Raw genomic sequence first — 21,196 nt, forward strand, 5'->3', positions numbered from 1 at the left:
CGCTCGCACGCCGCCGGCGCGCTCACGCAACCCGCCGGCGCGCTCACGCAAACCCGCCGGCGCGCTCACGCGACCCGGTCCGAAGCTCTGTGACCGCGGGACCCGCAGACCCGATCGCCGCTGCTTTCCCGCGATCAGTCACCGGAGCTGAAGAACGAGGAGAGCTGAGTGTAAACACACCTTCCCCATTCTTCACTGTGGCAATGTCAGTGATCGTCTGTTCCCTGATATAGGGAACGACGATCACTGACGTCACACGTCCAGCCCCGCCCCCTACAGTTAGAAACACATATGAGGTCACACCTAACCCCTTCAGCGCCCCCCTAGTGGTTAACTCCTAAACGGCAATTGTCATTTTCACAGTAATCAGTGCATTTTTATAGCACTTTTCTCTGTAAAAATGACAATGGTCCCAAAAATGTGTCAAAATTGTCCCATGTGTCTGCCATAATGTCGCAGTCACGAAAAAAATCGCTGATCGCCGCCATTACTAGTAAAAAAATAAATTATTCATAAAAATGCCATAAAACTATCCCCTATTTTGTAAACGCTATAAATTTTGCGCAAACCAATCGATAAGCGCTTATTGCATTTTTTTTTTTACCAAAAATAGGTAGACGAATACGTATCGGCCTAAACTGAGAAAAAAGTTTTTTTATATCTTTTTTGGGGATATTTATTATAGCAAATAGTAAAAAATATTGATTTTTTTTCAAAATTGTTGCTCTATTTTTGTTTATAGCGCAAAAAATAAAAAACGCAGAGGTGATCAAATACCACCAAAAGAAAGCTCTATTTGTGGGAAAAAAAAGGACGCCAACTTTGTTTGGGAGCCACATAACACGACCACGCAATTGTCAGTTAAATCAACGCAGTGCCGAATCTCAAAAACTGGCCAGGTCCTTTACCTGCATAATGGTCCGGGGCTTAAGTGGTTAATTGACCAATAATGAAACAAATATTTTTTTTTTTAAAAAAGGTAAAAAACCTCACAGAGGAGATGGCCGTTCTGGATGAGAACATTGCCAGACTTACCAAGGAAAAGAAAGCCCTTCAAGAAGCTCACCAGCAAACTCTTGATGACCTCCAATCTGAAGAGGACAAAGTCAACACATTGACCAAGGCCAAAGCCAAGCTCGAGCAGCAAGTTGACGATGTAAGTAAGAAGCTACACTCTAAATCACATTGCAAACAATACAGTACATACATTCATGCCGCTAAAATGTTTATATTTTTTACATTAGCTTGAAGGCTCTCTGGAACAAGAGAAGAAGTTGCGCATGGATCTTGAAAGATCCAAGAGGAAACTTGAGGGTGATCTCAAATTAGCTCAGGAGACCATCATGGACCTAGAAAATGATAGGCAACAACTGGATGAGAAGTTGAAAAAGTAGGTGTCCATATAGATTTAGCCAAACAACTAAACCAATGCTAATGCAACAAATAGCACACAATATGCAACGTATGTGTATGGTTTTACTTATTCTATGGTGTCGGTAATCATTTTTTATATGACCAAGTGACATATATGACTAAATGACTAAACCATATCAATTTCACACCAGGAAAGACTTTGAGATAAGCCAGTTTGGTAGCAGAATTGAGGACGAGCAGGCCCTTGGTGCCCAGTTGCAGAAGAAGATCAAAGAGCTTCAGGTATGAACTGCCAACTAGACATGTGCACAACAAAAAAAAAATTGCTTTTTTTGTTTTGTTTCGACTCGTTCCGTAGATTCGTAAAGATTCTTAATTTCGTAAGACGCAAGTTTTCCTATTCGGACCCGTTCGTATTTTCGTAACAGTATTTCTTTTCGTTGATACTTAGGCCGCGTACACACGGTCGGTCCAAACCGATGAAAACGGACTGAAGGACCTTTTCATCGGTCCAAACCGATCGTGTGTGGGCCCCATCGGTCAGTTATCCTTTGGTCAAAATTTTAGAACTTGCTTTAAAATTAAACCGATGGACGCCTAACCGATAGGTCAAAACCGATGGTTAGTATGCAAAAGCATTGGTTAAAAACCTGCGCATGCTCAGAATCAAGTCGACGCATGCTTGGAAGCATTGGACTTCATTTTTTTCTGCACGTCGTTGTGTTTTATGTCACCGCGTTGGACTCGATCGTTTTTTTAACTGATGGTGTGTAGGCACATCAGACCATCAGTCAGCTTCATCGGACCGTTCTCATCGGATGGACTGATCGTGTGTACAGGGCTTTACTCACAATTGCTTATCTTTTTTAACTTTAGGCCCGCATTGAGGAGCTGGAAGAAGAAATTGAGTCAGAACGGGCGGCCCGTGCCAAGGCTGAGAAGCAAAGATCTGATCTCTCCCGGGAACTTGATGAGATTAGCGAACGTCTGGAGGAAGCCGGTGGGGCAACATCTCTTCAGATTGAGATGAACAAGAAACGGGAGGCGGAATTCCAGAAGATGAGACGAGACCTGGAGGAGGCCACCTTGCAGCACGAAGCCACCGCTGCAGCTCTCAGGAAGAAGCACGCTGACAGTTCTGCAGAAGTTGGGGAACAGATTGACAACCTTCAACGTGTCAAACAGAAATTAGAGAAGGAGAAGAGTGAACTGAGGATGGAACTTGATGACCTCGCAAGCAACTTGGAAACAGTTACTAAATCCAAGGTAAGTGAAAGACACATTTCTGTTTGGCCCTGGACTTCATCCAGACTGGCCCACTTTGACAGGTCTCTCCCATGCCGGCCGGACAACTCCCGCACCCCCCCCCCACCGGCCACCCAAGCCCCCTCTCCCCCTTCACTAGCCACTCTACTTTATTAGAGAAGAACAGTTGGTACTGGTACTCTTATAGGCAGTACCAGTGGGGAAGCTAGACATTTTTTCACCCGGGGCAAAGAATCAGTTTGGTGCCTCCCCTTATGGGACAAGATTAGGCAGAAGTGAGAAACTCCCAGGCCATAGCTGTTGAGTCAGCTGTCTGTCCCCCCCCCCCTCCCCATGCTCCTCTGTCATCCCCCCTGCTCCTCTGGTCCTCCCTCTGCTTCTCTGTTCCCTCCAGGTGAGTGCTGTGGGGAGGGAGAGGAGGTGAGCGCTGCGGGAAGGGAGAGACAAAGGAGCGGAGGGGGCGGCAGTCCGCTGTCACTAAAGCCGGCCCACTGAGCCATCGGCCCACCGGGAAACTCCCTGTAGTCCCAATGGCCAGTCCATCCCTGGACAAACCGTGTGTACAGGGCTTAAGTGTATTGAAAAATATGTGATTTCCCATAACCTTCTATCCTGATGAAAGTGGTGACCAAGACAAATAGAGAGGTATCTCTTGAGTGAGGTTACACAGCAAAAACAAAGAAAAAAAGAGAGAAAACTAATAAATGTCCAATCCTTCCACACTTTATGCCAAACTAAAAAGTTTCAGACATACTTCAAATGTATGGAGCTATGAGGTGTCTCAGACTTTACTACTCCTTTGTGTCGTACTCAGGCCAATTATGAGAAGATCTCCCGAACGCTGGAAGATCAGTTGAGCGAGCTGAAGACAAAAGAAGAGGAACACCAGAGGCAAATTAATGATATCAATGCTCAAAGAGCCCGTCTGCAAACTGAAAATGGTGAATATAATCAATGACTACTAAAATGAAATAAGAAACAAACCTTTATGTGAAAGTGCTACAAAAACATTTACAAATATGTAAAGGTATAACTAAACAAAGGATGACATGTTTGGCATTTCTGTAAGTTTTTGGTGCAGCCCCGTTGTTCCATGTTAGCTGCCTATTTTGGCTATATATGGCACCTAAGTGAAAAGTTGGCTGTTATGTGGATTGCCCAAAACATGGGTCTTCAAACTACGGCCCTCCAGTTGTTCAGGAACTACAATTCCCATCATGCCTAGTCATGTCTGTGAATGTCAGTGTGTTACAATGCCTCATGGCAGGGCCGTCTTAATAGCATCATGGGCCCCTGGGCAAAGTAATGCTCTGGCCCCTCTATGCCCTAGATATTCCCCCCAGCACTGTAACCATATACCATAAGATACCCCTTGTATTGTGACCCCGCTACATCCCTGATACCCATGGGCGTCCGCTCCATAGGGTAGGGGGGGCAATTGACCCCCCCTGGAAAATCGAGAAGGTGTTGAAGAGTCTCGTGGGCTGTCTGAGCGTTCCCGGGCCGGATGTCACAGACACAGCGAGCAGACGGAAGCCGCCTCCCCCTCCAGTGTTTATGTGTACACAGGGGGAGGGAACCTGCTGTGACCCGGCCGTGCTAATGGCTGATCTGAGGTACTGAATGGGATGGGGGGAGGGGAGGTCCGTCTGTGCTGAATGGAGGGGTCTGTGCTGAATGGAGGGGTCTGTGCTGAATGGAGGGGCCTGTGCTGAATGGGGGGTCCGCCTGTGCTGAATGGAGGGGTCCGCCTGTGCTGAATGGAGGGGTCTGCACATTCTCTAGGCTGTATTTATATGGGCATGGAGTGAAGCTGAATTATCTCAAGAGCTTTCACAATGCCAACTGGCCGCGTTATCGGTAAAGCGTTGCTAAAAAGTGCTGCTTTACCATCGATTTAGCTGCGCTATTCGGCCGCTAGCGGGGTCCTTTTAACCCCTACTAGCATTTGAAGAAAGGGTTAAATGTGTATCGCCGCTGCGGGAGCGCCCCCCCCCCTGAAAATTTCAGCGGACGCCCATGCTGATACCCCCTACACTGTGGCCTCTCTACATCCCTGATACCTCTAGTACTATAGCCACCCAAGCTACCCCAAGCATTGCTACCCCCTATACACCCCCGATCCCCCCTCAGCATTGTTTTCCCCCATACACCCTTGATATCCCCCAGAACCATTTTTCCATCCATGTAGTACCCCCTTTTCCAGTGGAGATACAATCTAAACTTTTGGCTCAGTGCCCACCTCCAGCACTGACCTATACCAATCTAGCAGGCAGAAGGAGGGGCGGAGGAGGGAGCATCCCTCCTGGCATTCCAAGCCTTTCGGTGCAAACAGTGCTGGACAGCTGGGCTCACCATGACACCATCCACAATGCTACTTCCGCAGGCGGGCTCTCAGTGCTGGCGACTCAGCAGCTCCAACTCCAGCCCCTACCCCGCAGCCTTCGATTCCCGAGCATTCAAGCTGCATGGGGCGGGGTCAGAGCATCACTGGCGCTCTGGCCCCGCTCCTCCCTGCTGGCTGTGAAATAATAGGCATGGTTCTGCGCAGCATCGCGCACCGCTGCCAGCCTGCCTCTCCTGTGTATCCATCACTCTGAATGCCATCATAGGGCCCCCAATTTTTGGACAACGTGTACTCAAGGACCAGCTGCTTTGGGGAAAGTGCAGGGGCCCCCCATGCAGCTGGGGCCCCTGGGCAGTGCCCAGGTGTGCCCTCTCATTAAGATAGCCCTGCCTCAAGGGATGTGTAGTTCTACAAAAGCTGGAGGGCCGTAGTTTGAGGATCCCTGTCGCAAAAGAAAGATACAAACTCGAAAAGTACTGGTAATGTCCCCTTCATTCAAAATGCTGTTTGGACACTCATCCACCCATCCATGAGAGTTCACTAAAACTGCTTAACATAACATAAAGATAAAACGGTTCACACGTTAAAAACATTTGGGAACAGACCCCACAAATCAACATTGGGTATACAACCAATTATGACAGATAGGTGGAGCCAAAAGGCCTCGACCGGTTTCGCGGCAATGCCGCTTCTTCAGGAGGATTCTCCTGAAGAAGCAGCATTGCTGCGAAACCGGTCGAGGCCTTTTGGCTCCACCTATCTGTCATAATTGGTTGTATACCCAATGTTGATTTGTGGGGTCTGTTCCCAAATGTTTTTAACGTGTAAACCGTTTTATGTAAATAAATTTTGTTTTTTACACTTACCTGGTTTCTTATCAGTGCCGTGAAAGTCCCTCCGCCCTCCTCCCCCCCCTTTTTTTGACCTATGTTTATGGAATTGCCTGGGCCTCAAGCAGCCTTGGCTCTTTAGACTATTAGGTCATACAAGTTATATATTATGTGCAGTACATTAGTGTTGGGAATTAGAGGCTCAGTCACCCTCCGGGAATCACATTTAACTGCCATATTGTGAACAGGTGAATATTCTCGACAACTGGAAGAAAGAGATTCTCTGATATCTCAGCTCTCTCGCGGCAAGCAGGCTTTCACCCAGCAACTTGAGGAGCTGAAGAGACAACTGGAGGAGGAGACAAAGGTATAATATACAGTATACCGTACATTAAATGCTAGAAGTAACTCGCCACTGCAGTCATAGAACACAAAGTACAGTTTTGTTACCATCCAATATATCGAAATATGCTTGTCTGTACAGGCCAAGAATGCCCTGGCACACAGCTTGCAGTCTTCACGCCATGACTGTGACCTTTTGAGGGAGCAATATGAAGAGGAGCAGGAGGCCAAGTCTGAGCTTCAGCGCTCACTGTCCAAGGCCAACGGCGAAGTTGCTCAATGGAGAACAAAATATGAGACAGATGCCATTCAGCGCACAGAGGAGCTTGAGGAAGCCAAGTGAGTTACCAGTGCCTGTACTGATATCTCATTTATTTATATATATATATATATATATATATATATATATATATATATATATATATATATATATATTTATATATATTTTTTTATTCTGTTTATTGGGTCTTTTGCAAAAATATACCATACAACATTTGGACGTGTCAATCGGACACCATCCACACATGGCAACATGGCCCAAAACCATCTTAACTAACCAACATAGTCCAACTATCTAACCTTCATTCCCCCCCTTGAGTCACAGCTCATCTAAGAAGGATCCTTCAGTTTTCCTTCAAATTCTAGTAGTTAATGATAACCCAAGGATATATATACACAGGACATCGAGGGACAGTTCCCATGTTTAGTTATTATACAACTTATGAGTTATCTGGCATACTATAGCAAAAGTGCAGCCCCTTCTTCTTTTTAGGTACTATAGTATGTTCTTCCCGGGACTTCATTAGCACATGTTATGCTTTCCCCACTATCCTACCATGGCGTTATACCATGTTTGCCAAACCTTGTCGAATTTTTTCGTAGTAGGGCAACATGGAGTTTACTAATTCCTTTCAGAAGGCCAAACCTGGTGCCCCTGGCTTTTTCCAATTTAATAGAATAGCCTTCCTCCCGTAGAACAGCAGAAGGTTAAGCATAGTCCGCAGAGCACGTGATGGCACAACGCCATTCACAAGACCCAGTAAACATACCCTTATGCCATGTACACACGATCGGTTCGTCTGATGAAAACAGACCGATGGACCGTTTTCATCGGACGAACCGATCGTGTGTGGGCCCCATCAGTTTTTTTTCCCATCGGTGAAAAAAAATAGAACCTGTTTTAAATTTTTCTTATGGTTAAAAAAACAATAGAAAAAAACGATCGTCTGTAGGGAAATCCATCGGTCAATAATCCACACATGCTCAGAATCAAGTCGACACATGCTCGGAAGCATTGAACTTCATTTTTCTCAGCACGTCATTGTGTTTTACGTCACTGCCTTGGACACGATAAGATTTTTAACCAATGGTGTGTAGGCAAGACTGATGAAAGTCAGCTTCATCGGATAACTGATGAAAAAATCCATTAGTTTGTTTTCATCAGACGAACCAATCGTGTGTACAGGGCATTACAGTCATCGGTATCGGTACCGACAGTAGTTCCAATATACAAGAGGTGATGCCTGACCAAAAACGTTGAACATGAGGGCATTTTCAGAAAATATGATCTGCATCTGCAGGTGAGTGGGAGAACCTCCAACACTCTGCTGAGGCCATAGGAAAGATCTTATCCAGCCTAGCTGGGGTGTAATAACTTTTGTGCAAGAATTTGAACTGGATCAACCTATCCCTTGCTGATACTAGATGTTTAAAAGGTTGTTTCCATAGGTCATCCCAGTCCTCCCCCTGTACGTCAGGGACCTCCGCCACCCACCTCTCCCTGCACCGGGTGACCGCCAGTGGAGTTTTCTCGAAAAATTCTTTATATGTCACCAAGAGGGGCTTGACCAAGTCTTCACTCAACAACAATGTTTTGAGGGCCGAGGGTAGAGACTCCACCTTCACCTCCCGAAACTGTATTTTTTTTATATTTAGACGTCTATTTGGTATCCTCTATATGAGAAATGTTTAGTTGTAAAAGAGATTATTAGGTCACCACTCTATATTGGAAGCTGGGACCAGAAACCACTGGCGACTTCTAAACAAAGCGCTTTCAAATTATACAGTACGATTGTTATGCCTGTTTCAATTTAGGAAGAAGTTGGCCCAGAGACTACAGGACGCTGAGGAGCAGATTGAGGCAGTGAATTCCAAGTGTGCTTCATTGGAGAAGACCAAACAGAGGCTTCAGAATGAAGTTGAGGATCTCATGGTTGATGTGGAGAGATCCAATGCCGCCTGCGCTGCCCTGGACAAGAAGCAGAAGAACTTTGATAAGGTATAGATGTAATTCCCTCGCAATAGCTTCACTTGAATCTCCTATCATTCCATTTGACAACCTGTTACATACCTCGTAGTAGAGCCTGATTTGTAGGAGGAGACCTCTCTTAAAGCCCTGATCCTAGGTCAGAGGCGCCTGGGTGCAGAAATATTTCTGATGCCCCCACATGGGCGTCGTCGTTTTACTAACTCCTCCACTTTACAAATGTTTCTATGGCAATGACTCAACCAAAGAGATGCTCCCCCACAAAGTCTTTATTACCCTGGGATCTTTACATGATCTCTTAACAATAAACAAGATACAGAAAGAGAAGCAGAGTACTTTATTGGGACCTGGAGGGGGGCCTCTCTGAAGGACACAGAGAGGTTAGAGAGTCTTTAAATGTTCGGCGCCCCCACCTCTGCAGGCGCCTGGGTGCAATGCACCCTGTGCACCCTGCCTAGGATCGGCCCTGCCTGGCTCAGGAGTCACTGGAGTGGGAACGCAGTGAGGTAGGAGTGCCTGTGGGAGTTGCAGTAGCGGGCACAGTAGTTGGATGAAGACCCTCCAGGGATGGCTGGAACTGCAGATGACAGCAGAGGCAGGTGCAGGTCAGCGACCTGATGAGCTGGTAGATGCAGGATCAGCAGCAAGCTGGAGCAGGGTGAGACAAGCCGGGTCAAATACAGGAGCTATACAGAGCAAGGCAGCAGGCAGTATCAGGGTCAGGCAAGCTGAGGTCACGACTATGGTATTAACTACGGCCTTATGCTATTAACCATAAAAAAGCCCATCCCTTCCCCTAGTAACCACACAAGACTTGAATGGGGTAAATTGGCCAAGACGGCCATTTTATTAACCAAAATCGATATAACCCAAAAAATACATATATAACGTTTAATAATTAACCATAAATAACATAATAACACATTAACCTTTATTTATAAAAAACTTCCAGTAGTTTTTTACCACCCTGGGGCACAAGGTCCAATCGGCATAACCCATCCCTGTACCTGCTAGCCACTTCTAGGCCTCCAGCCGCTAAAACCTCCGACTCAGGGACAGCTAGCAGTTGACCATACACCAACTGGGAGCCGTACCTCAGGTGGGTCCCTAACCATGCCTTCTAGGTGCCCATCTGACCTAGCAAGGACCTTGCACCCCGCCAACACCTCCGCCACTCGCAGCCATCGAGAACCCCCTATACCAGTAAACAATCAACCCTTAAAAACAGGGCGGGTGGCTCCTTACCCTGTGCTGCCTCGTGGCGACTGGCTCCTTCCCTTCCTCTTCCTTTCCTTTACTCGGCCTCCTCTTCTCCTTATTGGCTACACCAACCCCCACTCCCATCAGGCGTCCCATGTACACGCCCCATTAACCCCTGGCATGCCGGCCCTCCACTCATGCTCCGTGCCTCTCTGGATTGGAGATAACGGGTAAGTTAACAGAGCTGGGTCGTTACAGGTGATAAGCAGACAGGTAGCAAATTACTAGGCACAGAGCTGCAGATCAAACACCACTGCACAAGTGCAGCTGCTGTCTTCTTAAAGGCCCATTGGCGCCAAATAGCGCTAGCGTGCACACCCGTCGTGCATGACGCGTGCGCAGGCGCACAGGCACACAAGGCTCCATTGTCTGGTCTGGACAGGAATGCGTGTGCGCATTAGCGCACGCGCGTAGCTACGTTCTGTGCTGTCAAGTCCCTGGCTTACTCTGGTGGGTTTTTGCATCATGATTATATTACGGTCCACTTCTATATGTGCTGCATGATAATTGCTTTAATATAATTAATATCATTTAATGTTATTCATTCAATATCATCATTTTTTCATGCCATATTGCATAGATCTTGGCTGACTGGAAGCAGAAATACGAGGAGGCCCAAGCTGAACTAGAAGCTACTTTGAAAGAAACCCGATCACTCAGTACTGAGCTCTTTAAGATGAAGAATGCTTATGAAGAGTCCATTGACCAGCTCGAGACCATCAAGCGGGAGAACAAGAATTTGCAACGTAATTAATTATTTTTGTTTAATCAAATGTTATTTGTCTCTTTTTGTAAATATCTGTATGCATTTTATTTCCTTGACCAATCTTAGAGAGACCTCCTGTTACTCCCATTAGTTGATTTTATATTGGCTGGCCACATCCTTCGAACTCGTGAAGTCTTTTCGAAGACTGATTTACCTTTTTTTTTTTGTTACCTTTTTGTATTTCCTAATTTTGTGGAATCCAATGGATCCCAAGGAATGAAATAGTTTGTTAAAACAATAAAAAAATATTTAATTTGACTACAGAGGAGATTTCCGACCTCACTGAGCAAGTGTCAGAAAGTTCCAAGACTCTGCATGAAGTAGAAAAGGCCAAGAAGCAAATTGAACAGGAGAGGAATGAAATCCATACTGCTCTGGAGGAGGCAGAGGTACGTAATCATAATCGTATTCATTTAACCATATTTTGCATTACATATGGCTGCATTGCTGTCAGGGCCGCCATCAAGGGGGTACAGGCAGTACACCTGTAAGGGGCCTGGAGGTCCCTAGGGGCCTGGATGGCACCCCCCCCCTTTTTTTTTATAAAATATTTTTTATATATATATTTTTTTGTTTTTATTAAAGGGCCCAGAGGTCCCCAGGGGTCCGGATGGCAACCCACCTTTTTTTTTATAATTTTTTTTTTATTATTTTTATATATTTTTTTATCCTTTTTTTAAGAAGGACCCCGGATGGCAACCCCCTTTTATTTATTTATTTTTTATATATTTTTTGTTTTTATTAAAGGGCTCAGAGGTCCCCAGGGCCCCGGATGGCAACCCCCCCTTTTTTTTGTATAATTTTTTTTATTACCGTGTTTCCCCCGAAAATAAGCCTGGGTCTTATATTAAATTTGGCAACAAAAAAACACAGTAGGGCTTATTTTCGGGGGTAGGTCTTACCATGCAATGTGCTGTGTTCTCTCCCCCTCCCTGCCTGTCAGGAATCCCCAGTGTGAACCAAGTTAAAATGCTTGTAAAATCCAATAATCCACTCTATTACAGTAGTATATAATGTACAATGTGTGTGTTTCTGTAATATAATTGTGCCAACTACCTTCGTTATAGGGCCGCTCTGCGCTTCTGTGACCCACCGGAGCTCTCTTCCCCACAATTAAATTACAGAAAGACACACATTGTACATTATATACTACTGTAATAGAGTGGATAATAGGATTTTACAAGCATTCTAAACTAGGGCTTATTTTCGGGGTAGGGCTTATATTGCAGCCCTCCTGGAAAATGGGGTAGGTCTTACTTTCGGGGAACACGGCATATATTTTTTTATTGTATTTTCTTTCTTTTTTTTTTGGCTGCCCCCCTTTTTTATAATTTTTTTTTTATATATTTTTTTTTGTAAGGAGCCCGGAGGTCCCGAGGGCAACCCCCCCCCCCCCCAATTCGTGGCACCCCCCTACTTCTCAATTCACGGCCCCCCTGCTTCTCAATTTTGGAGGTGGCAGCACCCCCCCCCCAGGTTCTCTGCTCCAGGGGGCCCATGCCTGAAGCTGTGTAAGGGGCCCCATAGTTCCTGATGGTGGCCCTGATTGCTGTATAATTACCTAAAAACAGAGAGAATCCTAAAGGAATGTTTTGTTGGTGCTTCATCAAGTGTCTTCTGCTCCCTAGGCGTCCCTTGAACACGAGGAAGGGAAGATCCTCAGAATCCAGCTGGAGCTTACACAAGTCAAATCAGAAATTGACAGGAGGATTGCTGAGAAGGATGAAGAAATTGACCAGATGAAGAGGAACCATGTGCGGGTGGTGGAAACCATGCAGAGCAGCCTGGATGCTGAAATCAGAAGTAGAAATGACGCTCTGAGGGTGAAGAAGAAAATGGAAGGAGATTTAAATGAAATGGAAATCCAGTTGAGTCATGCCAACCGCCAAGCTGCCGAATCTCAGAAGCAGCTGAGAAATGTCCAAGGATTGCTTAAGGTGAATGACCACAATGCAGATAATTATTTTTATTACATAATTTTTTTTATGTTTTAATAAATAATAGAAAATATTGCAGCCAAAGAATATAGCATGATAGATGTCTATAGAAGAATTTGTTTCTAGCAGCCTGGACACTAAGTATGGACAGCGTAAAATCCCTTGGACAGCCAGGGCCCCAAAACTGAACCCCAAGCAGAGGCGTATCTAGTGAAAATAGCGCCTATGGAAGGCACTGAAACTGCACCCCTGTCAAAACATTTGAAACCCATCTTTCAGATAACCTTAACAAAAAAAAACAGCTTACAAAACTAGTGATATTTATCATCCCTTGTGATACCTTGAGTAGGGATATATTCTCTTTATGGAGAAATGTGGGGTTTATTAGACCCCTGATCCCTCCTCTGCCCTCCAAGGCCAGGTAAATGCAGAACCAATACTGGAAGTGATGAAATATTTATCACTTAAGGCCTCAGTTTTCACAGAGGAGAGGGAGAAACTAATGTTCCTCCTTCTTCTTTGTGCGCTGCCAATCCTAACAGGTGGATTGGAGAGCCTGGGCGAACGCAGCAGGGATAGCGCTGCCATTGTCCATTAGCAAAAGTGCTAAAAGGAGATCCTGCCTATGCTCGGGAGGAGGGAAGAAGAGACCCTCAGACCCTGGTAAGTGCCTTGCTGCCCAGCCACTCAACAGCGCCCCCGGCCATAAATTTGGTACATGACTGTAACGGTCAGGGGTTAACGCCGTTACGATATACCATTCCACCAACCGAAGACAGCTTCCGACACGCCACAATCCAGCAGGCAGGACCCATTGGATTTCCCCCCAGAATAACGAGACACGGCTCTGTTCTCTGGTTCCAAACAGACAGAATAGACTTTAATGGTAAACTCAGGTTTCTTATATACAAATGACACACTCCACCCACAATATCACACAATGGGTGCTAACGAGTCCCCCTCAATCCACACCTTAGACAGACTTTCTGACTCTGCGATAAGCTATTCTCACCTGCTACACAATACACATTCCTTTAGTGAACATAAGTCAGACGTCTGACCTTTTAGAGTGTGTTAACTCACAACACATATTAGCATCAATAGAACTTTCACACAATACAGGGTTAGTTAGCATAGCACCATGAAATATCTTAGGAGCCAGGCTTAATTAACACAATAGACAATTAACCCAATAGACAACAGAATGCAATCACAGCAAGCTTTCATCACTACAGCCAGGTAGCTGGAGGTGATTAACATCTCAACAGTCTATGTTCCACATTGAAGGAGACACTCTATTGACCTGTTGTGTTCAGAATGAACAACTTGTAATATTTCAAGATATCCTGCAATACATGAATTATCTTTACTGTCCCATCTCATGTAATCCATGATATCAGTTCTCAGTCATCCTATGCCCCTAGTGGACATAGGATGACCCTAGACCCAAGAGTCATTGGTGAAGCTGAACCAAGAGTACCCCACATCCTTCAAGAGCCTCTGGGTCCCACGGGCCATACCATTACAATGACAATGCAAACCACTTTATTTTTCTTTGCAATTGTTTTCACCAGGATGTCCAAATCCACTTGGATGATTCCTTGAGGACCAATGACGATCTTAAAGAGCAGTTGGCCATGGTTGAGCGCAGAGCCAACCTGATGCAGGCAGAGGTTGAAGAAATAAGAGCAGCTCTGGAGCAGACTGAGCGGAGCAGGAAGGTGGCCGAGCAAGAGTTGTTGGATGCAAGCGAACGTGTCCAACTTCTGCACTCACAGGTGACTTTTACCCATATGCAAGCCAAACACGAGCCATGACTGGAACAAGCAGCCGATTAACAACATGTATTGTACACATTTTGACAATTCTGTTCCTTTTTTTCAGAACACAAGTTTGATTAACACTAAGAAGAAGCATGAGGCTGACATTGCTCAGCTCCAGAGTGAGGTTGAGGAAGCCATTCAAGAAGCTCGCAATGCAGAAGAAAAGGCCAAGAAGGCCATTACTGATGTAAGTTCATGTTTTTTTTTTGTGTACTGTGTTTATTTTGTCTTTGCATTTTATATTCTGCTCCTTCTAATGCCGCGTACACACGCTCGGAATTTCTGACAACAAATGTTCGATGGGAGCTTGTTGTCGGAAATTCCGACCGTGTTTAGGCTCCATCGGACATTTGCTGTCGGAATTTCCGACAACAAAAGTTTGAGAGCTGGAATTTCCGGCAACAAAATCCGATCTCGTAAATTCCGAGCGCGTGTTGACAATTCTGACGCACAAAATGCCACGCATGCTGACAAACTGATTTCTCCGAGACTTTGAGCGATCGGGAACAGCAGCAGATGACATATAAGCACAAATTCGTCTCTCACCAAACTTCTACTAACAAGAGATTCAGAGGCGGCTCTTTAATTAGGCAAATTAGGCGGTCCCCTAAGGCCTCACACTCACAGGGGCCTCGCGGCCACCTACCTTACCTAATGTATTACCCCAGTTTTGAGGGACAGGGGACCTTGACGCTGCTGTGCTCAGGCAGCGCTAAGAGCCCTGACTCCGGAGCGGGGCTGCCAGCGTCTCTAACAACCAGTGAATATCGGTGACACCACACCTTGTGGCGTCAATGACCCAGCATGCCCTCAGTCAATTATGTCACAAAAGGGCCGGTTCACTCGGTGACATCACCGGGTGACCCCCTGCCACCTTAGTTATTAAAGAGCAGGATCTGGGGGCCCCCTTGTTAAAGGGGGCTTCCAGATTCCGATAAGCCCCCTGCTGGCAGACCCCCTCAACCACCGGCCAGGGTTGTGGGGAAGAGGCTCTTGTTCTTGAATTATTTTTCCCATCATGGCTGTGAGTGGGGCCCCATGTTAAGTTTTGCCGAAGGCCTCACAAAGCCTAGAGCTGCCTCTGAAGAGATTAAGAGAAGGAGCCCAAAGGGTGGAGCACTTGGTATTAAACTTCCCTTTTATAGTGCCGTCGTACGTGTTGTACGTGACCACGTTCTTGGCGATCGGAATTTCCGACAACATTTGTGCGATTTGTGTGTATGCAAGACAAGTTTGAGCCAACATCTGTCGGAAAAAAATCCGTGGTTTTGTTGTCGGAATGTCCGATCGTGTGTACGTGGCATAAGAATGACAAAAACAGAAAGCAATGTTAAAAATTTGGAAAGTTACTAATAAATGTGGATTTTGGCCATCAACATGTCTTGGTGACCTGGACTACCATCTACTGTGACCACTGCAGACATTAAGTATTGCTTTGTATGCAGGCTGCCATGATGGCTGAAGAGCTAAAGAAGGAGCAGGACACCAGCGCTCACCTTGAGAGGATGAAGAAGAACCTTGACCAGACTGTGAAGGACCTTCAACTTCGCTTGGATGAAGCTGAACAACTGGCTCTTAAAGGGGGAAAGAAGCAGATCCAGAAACTGGAGGCCAGGGTGTGTATAGAAAACTTCCTAACACTATGGACAGAACCAACCCAGCCTTTGGCCTTCACTGACATTGGTCTCTGTCTGCTTTCAGGTGAGGGAACTTGAAAATGAACTGGATTCAGAACAGAAACGCTGCGCTGATGCCATAAAGGGTGTCCGTAAATATGAGAGGCGGGTCAAGGAGCTCTCATACCAGGTCAGTATTATTTCTCAGGTTAAAGTCCAGATTATCCACTTGACGACCGGCGTACGACAATATACGTTGACACAATGGCAAGGGCAGGCAAATGGGCATACCTGTACGTCCCTTTAAATTTGCCGCCCACGCCCACCGCGGGCCTCCCGGGCGGCCCGCGACTGAGGTCGGAAAAGGCAGAACAGGGGGATGCCTTTGTAAACAAGGCATTCCCCTTTTCTGCCTAGAGACACGTCAGTGATCTACTGTTCCCTGTAATTGGGAACAGTGATCAGTGACGTGTCACTGGTAGCTCCTCCCCCTAACAGTTAGAATCACTCCCTAGGACACACTTAACCCCTTCAGCGGCCCCTAGTGGTTAACCCCTTACCTGCCAGTGTCATTTTAACAGTAACCAGTGCATTTTTATAGCACTGATTGCTGTTAAAATGACAATGGTCCCAAAAATGTGTCAAAAGTGTCCGATGTGTCCTCCATAAAGTCGCAGTCACAATACAAATCACAGATTGACGCCATTACTAGTAAAAAAATAATTAATAATAAAAATGCCATAAAACTATCCTCTATTTTGTAGATGCTATAACTTTTGCGCAAACCAATCAATATACGCTTATTGAGATTTTTTTTTACCAAAAATATGTAGAATAATACATATAGGCCTAAACTGAGAAAAAAATTGCTTTTTAAAAAAAAAAAAAAATTGGGGATGTTTCTTATAGCAAAAAGTACAAAATATTGCTTCTTTTTCAAAATTGTGGCTCTATTTTTGTTTATAGCGCAAAAAATAAAAACCGCAGAGGTGATCAAATACCACCAAAAGAAAGTTCTATTTGTGGGAGAAAAAAAGGGCGTCAATTTTGTTTGGGAGCCACGTCGCACGACCACGCAATTGTCAGTTAAAGAAAAGCAGTGCCATATCGCAAAAAATGGCCTGGTCTTTGGCCAGCCAAATGGTCCGGGGCTGAAGTGGTTATTGGAACAACACTGTTTGTTACGAGTTAAACTTGTGTATTTTTTTTTTTTTTTACATTTTGACTTTATAGAAAGTTTGAGTAGCAACAATGCAAGCAGTAACACCTTAATTTCATAGACAATATAGGAACTTAAAGTAAAAAAAAACATTTATAACAACCTTTTGTTGCTCTTCTTTGCAGGCTGAAGAAGATAAGAAGAACGTTTTCAGGCTCCAGGATCTGGTTGACAAACTACAACTGAAAGTCAAAGCTTACAAGAGACAGACTGAGGAAATTGTGAGTGCAATGGTCCTATTCAATGATGCTATTTGGAAAGCTGCATAACTAATAGGCCGCCAACACTTTGGCCGGAGATCTAATGTGTATTTTAAGCTTTGAATAAAGTAGAGAGGGTTTAGAACTCCTGCCAGGATTATATTGATGTATGTTTCCCCATTTGAGATTTTCCTTACTTTGAAAAGATCACCTACAGGACAGTAAGTTAACATAGAAAAAAAAAACGTACAAGGTGAAGCAGGTAATACCACCACCCAGGTGTACTTCAGGTAATGCAGGATAACTTTCAGTGACCCCCGCATCCGTGGGAATTCAAATGAGACACGGAAACAGATTTAAGTGTGTTCATAAGATCTCTGATCTTTACTGAATACCACAGTGGCTTATATACAAAAAAAAAGAGGGGAGGAGCTGTGATTTAATGCATACATTTCTAAAAGTTATACAAACTCAGTATTTTCTTATTATGATTAAAACTGCTGAATTTAGTTTAAGAATAACTAGCTGATTTTGCTTACACAACAGGCTGCTCCATGAATCAGCTTTAACCCCAATGACTTGCAGCACAATGTGTTTCCATGCAAACTGTTAGGCCCCGTACACATGGCCGAGAAACTCGACGAGTAAAACACATCGTTTTGCTTGTCGAGTTCCTTGTGAAGCCGCCGAGGACTCCCACACAAAAAGCGAACCTCTGCTTTTCGGAACCCCCCCCCCTCCGGTGTCACGTTTGGCACCTTTCATGGGGAGGGGGTGCAGATACCTGTATAATACCGGTATTGCACCCATTTCCGGGCATAGACTCCCGCAGGAGTCACGCCCCTTCCCGCACCCCCCCGCTGTCTTCTGGGAAACACACTGGTCCCAGAAGACAGCGGGGACCAGTGAGGACGCGCAGCGCAATTCGTGCATTGCGCAGTACGGAACCGGGAAGTGAAGCCCAAACGCTTCACTTCCTGATTCCCCCCCGAGGATGGTGGAGGGGACAGCCTAGAGCCGAGCGATTGCTCGGCTTTGGCTGCCGACATCGCGGGCACCCTGGACAGGTAAGTGTCCATTTATTAAAAGTCGACAGCTGCTGTATTTGTAGCTGCTGGCTTTTAATATATATATTTTTTTTAGGCGGACCCCCGCTTTAATGCATTCTATGCATTAAGGTGAAAGAACTTCTGTCAGTCACCGCCCCCCCAGCCGCCCCGTTTTATTTACCTGAGCCCTGGAATGTCCTGCGACGAGGGCGCGCCGTCTCTCTGCCTGGGGTTCTCGGCTCTTGATTGGATAGATTGATAGCAGCGCAGCCATTGGCTCTTGCTGCTGTCAATCAAATCCAATTACGTGGGCTGTGGACGCCAAATGCTGGACACGGGGGGAGTGCGCCCGCAAGGTAACCCCCCCCCCCGGGAGAGTGCTTCTCCTAGGGGGTTAGCTGATGCAGGAAAGAGCCGCAAGAGCCACCGGGGGACTCCAGAAGAGGAGGATCTGGGCCACTCTGTGCAAAACAAACTGCACAGTGGAGGTAAGTATGACATTTTTTTTTTATTCAAACATTTAGTATCACTTTAAGCTGTTTTTGTTTCATAAATGGTAATTTCTTTGTTTGGCCAAAGGGACACAGAAAGCAATGCTTTGGATGGTTTCTCACTATCCTGAAATGAGAAAAAAAACACCTTGGCCCGGATTCATAAAGCACTTACGCCAACGTATCTCGAGATACGCTGCGTAAGTGCAAATATACGCCGTCGTATCTGTGCGCCGTGCCCACAAAACTAGATATGCCTGAAAATAGGCTTCATCCGACCGACGTAACTTGCCTACGCCGGCGTAGAGTGGGCGCATATTTATGCTGGTCGTATTTGGCGCTCCCATTGATTTTCTATTCACATATGCAAATGAGGGAGATACGCCGATTCATGAACATACGTCCGTCCGACGCAGTGTGCGTAAAGTCATACGTCCGGCGCAAAGTTATGCCCCAAAAAGGAGGTGTAACTCAGCAGCATCCATGCAAAGAGAACACAAGCCGACGTATTTTACGTAGTTTACGTAGGACGTGAATATGACTAGGCGTAGGTTACGTTCACGCCGTAGGCGTGAACGTAACTAAGGGAGTAGTTCCGACGTTTTCGTGAGCATGCGCACTGGGATGCGTCCACGGGACGGCGCATGCGCCATTCGTTTTAAGTACTTGTATGGCACTCGGCCCATCATTTACATGGAGTCAAGCCTCATTCGCATGGCTCATGCCCACTTCCACCTACGCCGGCTTACGTCGAGGGAACCCAGCGCAGTTTGGGAGGCAAGTGCTTTGTGAATTCGGTGCTTGCCTCTCTGCGCTACGTCGGCGTAGCGTATATTAGATACGCCACGCCGGCATAAATATGCGCCAATGTATGTGAATCCGGGCCCTTGTTTTTTAGGATTTTTGACAGAAGTCATGGTGGTGATACCTTCTATTTTAAGAAAGTTTTGCTGCGCTTGCTATACATAGTTTTGCCATGTAATGCTGTTGCCTTATAGTTGTATAAGAGCTTATATCCTAATTATTTGCAGATAATAGTACATTAATAGTGTCATTTTGCAAAATTTAGCCAAATCAGCCATGATTATCTAATTTTATAGCCGAACTGTACCATGTTAGTTTAACAGTAATGCCACGTACACACGATCGGTCAAACCGATGAGAACGGTCTGATGGACCGTTTTCATCGGACCAAACCGATCGTGTGTGGGCCCCATAGGTTATTTATCCATAGGTTAAAAAAAAGCCAACTTGTTTTAAATTTAACCGATGGATACCTAACCGATAGAAAAAAAACCGATCGTTTGTAGGCACGTCCATCGGTTAAAAATCCACGCATGCTCAGAATCAAGTTGACGCATGCTTGGAAGCATTGAACTTCGTTTTTTTCAGCACGTCGTCGTGTTTTACGTCACCGCGTTCTGACACGATCATTTTTTTAACTGATGGTGTGTAGGCACGACTGACCATCAGTCAGCTTCATCGCTTAACCGATGAAAACGGTCCATCAGACCGTTTTCATCGGATGTACCGATCGCGTGTACAGGGCTTAACTGTGCAAAGCTGGAATTTTCGGTGGAGATGACCATTAAGGCATAGCAATGGATAGTGCTCAATGGCTGATCTCTTCTTCTTCTCTTTTGTCAAACCTTAGGAGGAGCAATCCAATGCTAACCTGTCCAAGTACCGCAAGATCCAGCATGAGCTGGAGGAGGCCGAAGAACGTGCCGACGTTGCCGAGTCCCAGGTCAACAAGCTTCGGGTTAAAACACGAGATGTCAAGATCAGCAAGAGCGAGGAATGAGGGAGTGACTGAGCCTCAAGGTGAACAAAGACAAGCACATAATGTGAAATCTTTCTCACTTTATCAATAAATGATGTTGTCTTAAATTTACAGTGTTAATAAACCTTAGACGTTTGCAAAAGCTGGGCAGTGTCAGTGTCTACCTTACCTGCATGGACACGGGGGGACATTATAAAGGAAATTGGGTTCTGAACGGAAAACCTTTGGCTTAGATCCCTTGATATAATCTATAAGATATTGGTGTAATTAATATAGCCAGTTGGTGCAGAGGCGTAACTAGAACCTTCGGAGCCTCGGTCCAAGAAGTCATGAAGGGCCTAGCCCCCGACCGGGGCCCTTGCCACTGATCTTGGTGCCCTTTACTTCCATATTACGGTCTTGCAGCAGGCCACCTTCCTGCCATTTTGTGATCTCCCCACAGGGGAAAGAATGCCAGAGCCCAGTCACAAGTGCGACCCTGGTAATTTTGACACTGGTGTCAGTCGTTTTTTTTTTTTATAATTTATTACCAATTTTTTTTATTTTTTTTTATTATAATTTTTTGACATATTTTTTAGGGCTTTGGTGAAATATTTCACTTCTGAGACAGAGAAAGGGACAGAGGAC

The 21,196-nt window shown here is 45.5% G+C and overlaps 1 protein-coding gene across 1 annotated transcript in view; it reads left to right on the forward strand.

The window, feature by feature from the left end:
* Nucleotides 1-20,713, forward strand: part of LOC120918956 (myosin heavy chain, skeletal muscle, adult) — a 55,353-nt gene extending 34,640 nt beyond the window's left edge. Inside the window, exons 22-38 of the mRNA XM_040330874.1 lie at nucleotides 980-1,156; nucleotides 1,245-1,390; nucleotides 1,566-1,656; nucleotides 2,251-2,640; nucleotides 3,455-3,581; nucleotides 6,066-6,184; nucleotides 6,302-6,498; nucleotides 8,254-8,437; nucleotides 10,266-10,431; nucleotides 10,716-10,840; nucleotides 12,080-12,388; nucleotides 13,963-14,166; nucleotides 14,273-14,398; nucleotides 15,657-15,827; nucleotides 15,913-16,017; nucleotides 17,172-17,267; nucleotides 20,441-20,713. Coding sequence (XP_040186808.1) covers nucleotides 980-1,156; nucleotides 1,245-1,390; nucleotides 1,566-1,656; nucleotides 2,251-2,640; nucleotides 3,455-3,581; nucleotides 6,066-6,184; nucleotides 6,302-6,498; nucleotides 8,254-8,437; nucleotides 10,266-10,431; nucleotides 10,716-10,840; nucleotides 12,080-12,388; nucleotides 13,963-14,166; nucleotides 14,273-14,398; nucleotides 15,657-15,827; nucleotides 15,913-16,017; nucleotides 17,172-17,267; nucleotides 20,441-20,590 — 2,883 coding nt within the window. The 3' untranslated portion in view covers nucleotides 20,591-20,713. The remainder of the gene's footprint in view (nucleotides 1-979; nucleotides 1,157-1,244; nucleotides 1,391-1,565; nucleotides 1,657-2,250; nucleotides 2,641-3,454; nucleotides 3,582-6,065; nucleotides 6,185-6,301; nucleotides 6,499-8,253; nucleotides 8,438-10,265; nucleotides 10,432-10,715; nucleotides 10,841-12,079; nucleotides 12,389-13,962; nucleotides 14,167-14,272; nucleotides 14,399-15,656; nucleotides 15,828-15,912; nucleotides 16,018-17,171; nucleotides 17,268-20,440) is intronic.
* Nucleotides 20,714-21,196: the final 483 nt, after the last annotated feature.

Source organism: Rana temporaria, chromosome 12, assembly GCF_905171775.1.
Source record: "Rana temporaria chromosome 12, aRanTem1.1, whole genome shotgun sequence".
NCBI lineage: Eukaryota > Metazoa > Chordata > Amphibia > Anura > Ranidae > Rana > Rana temporaria.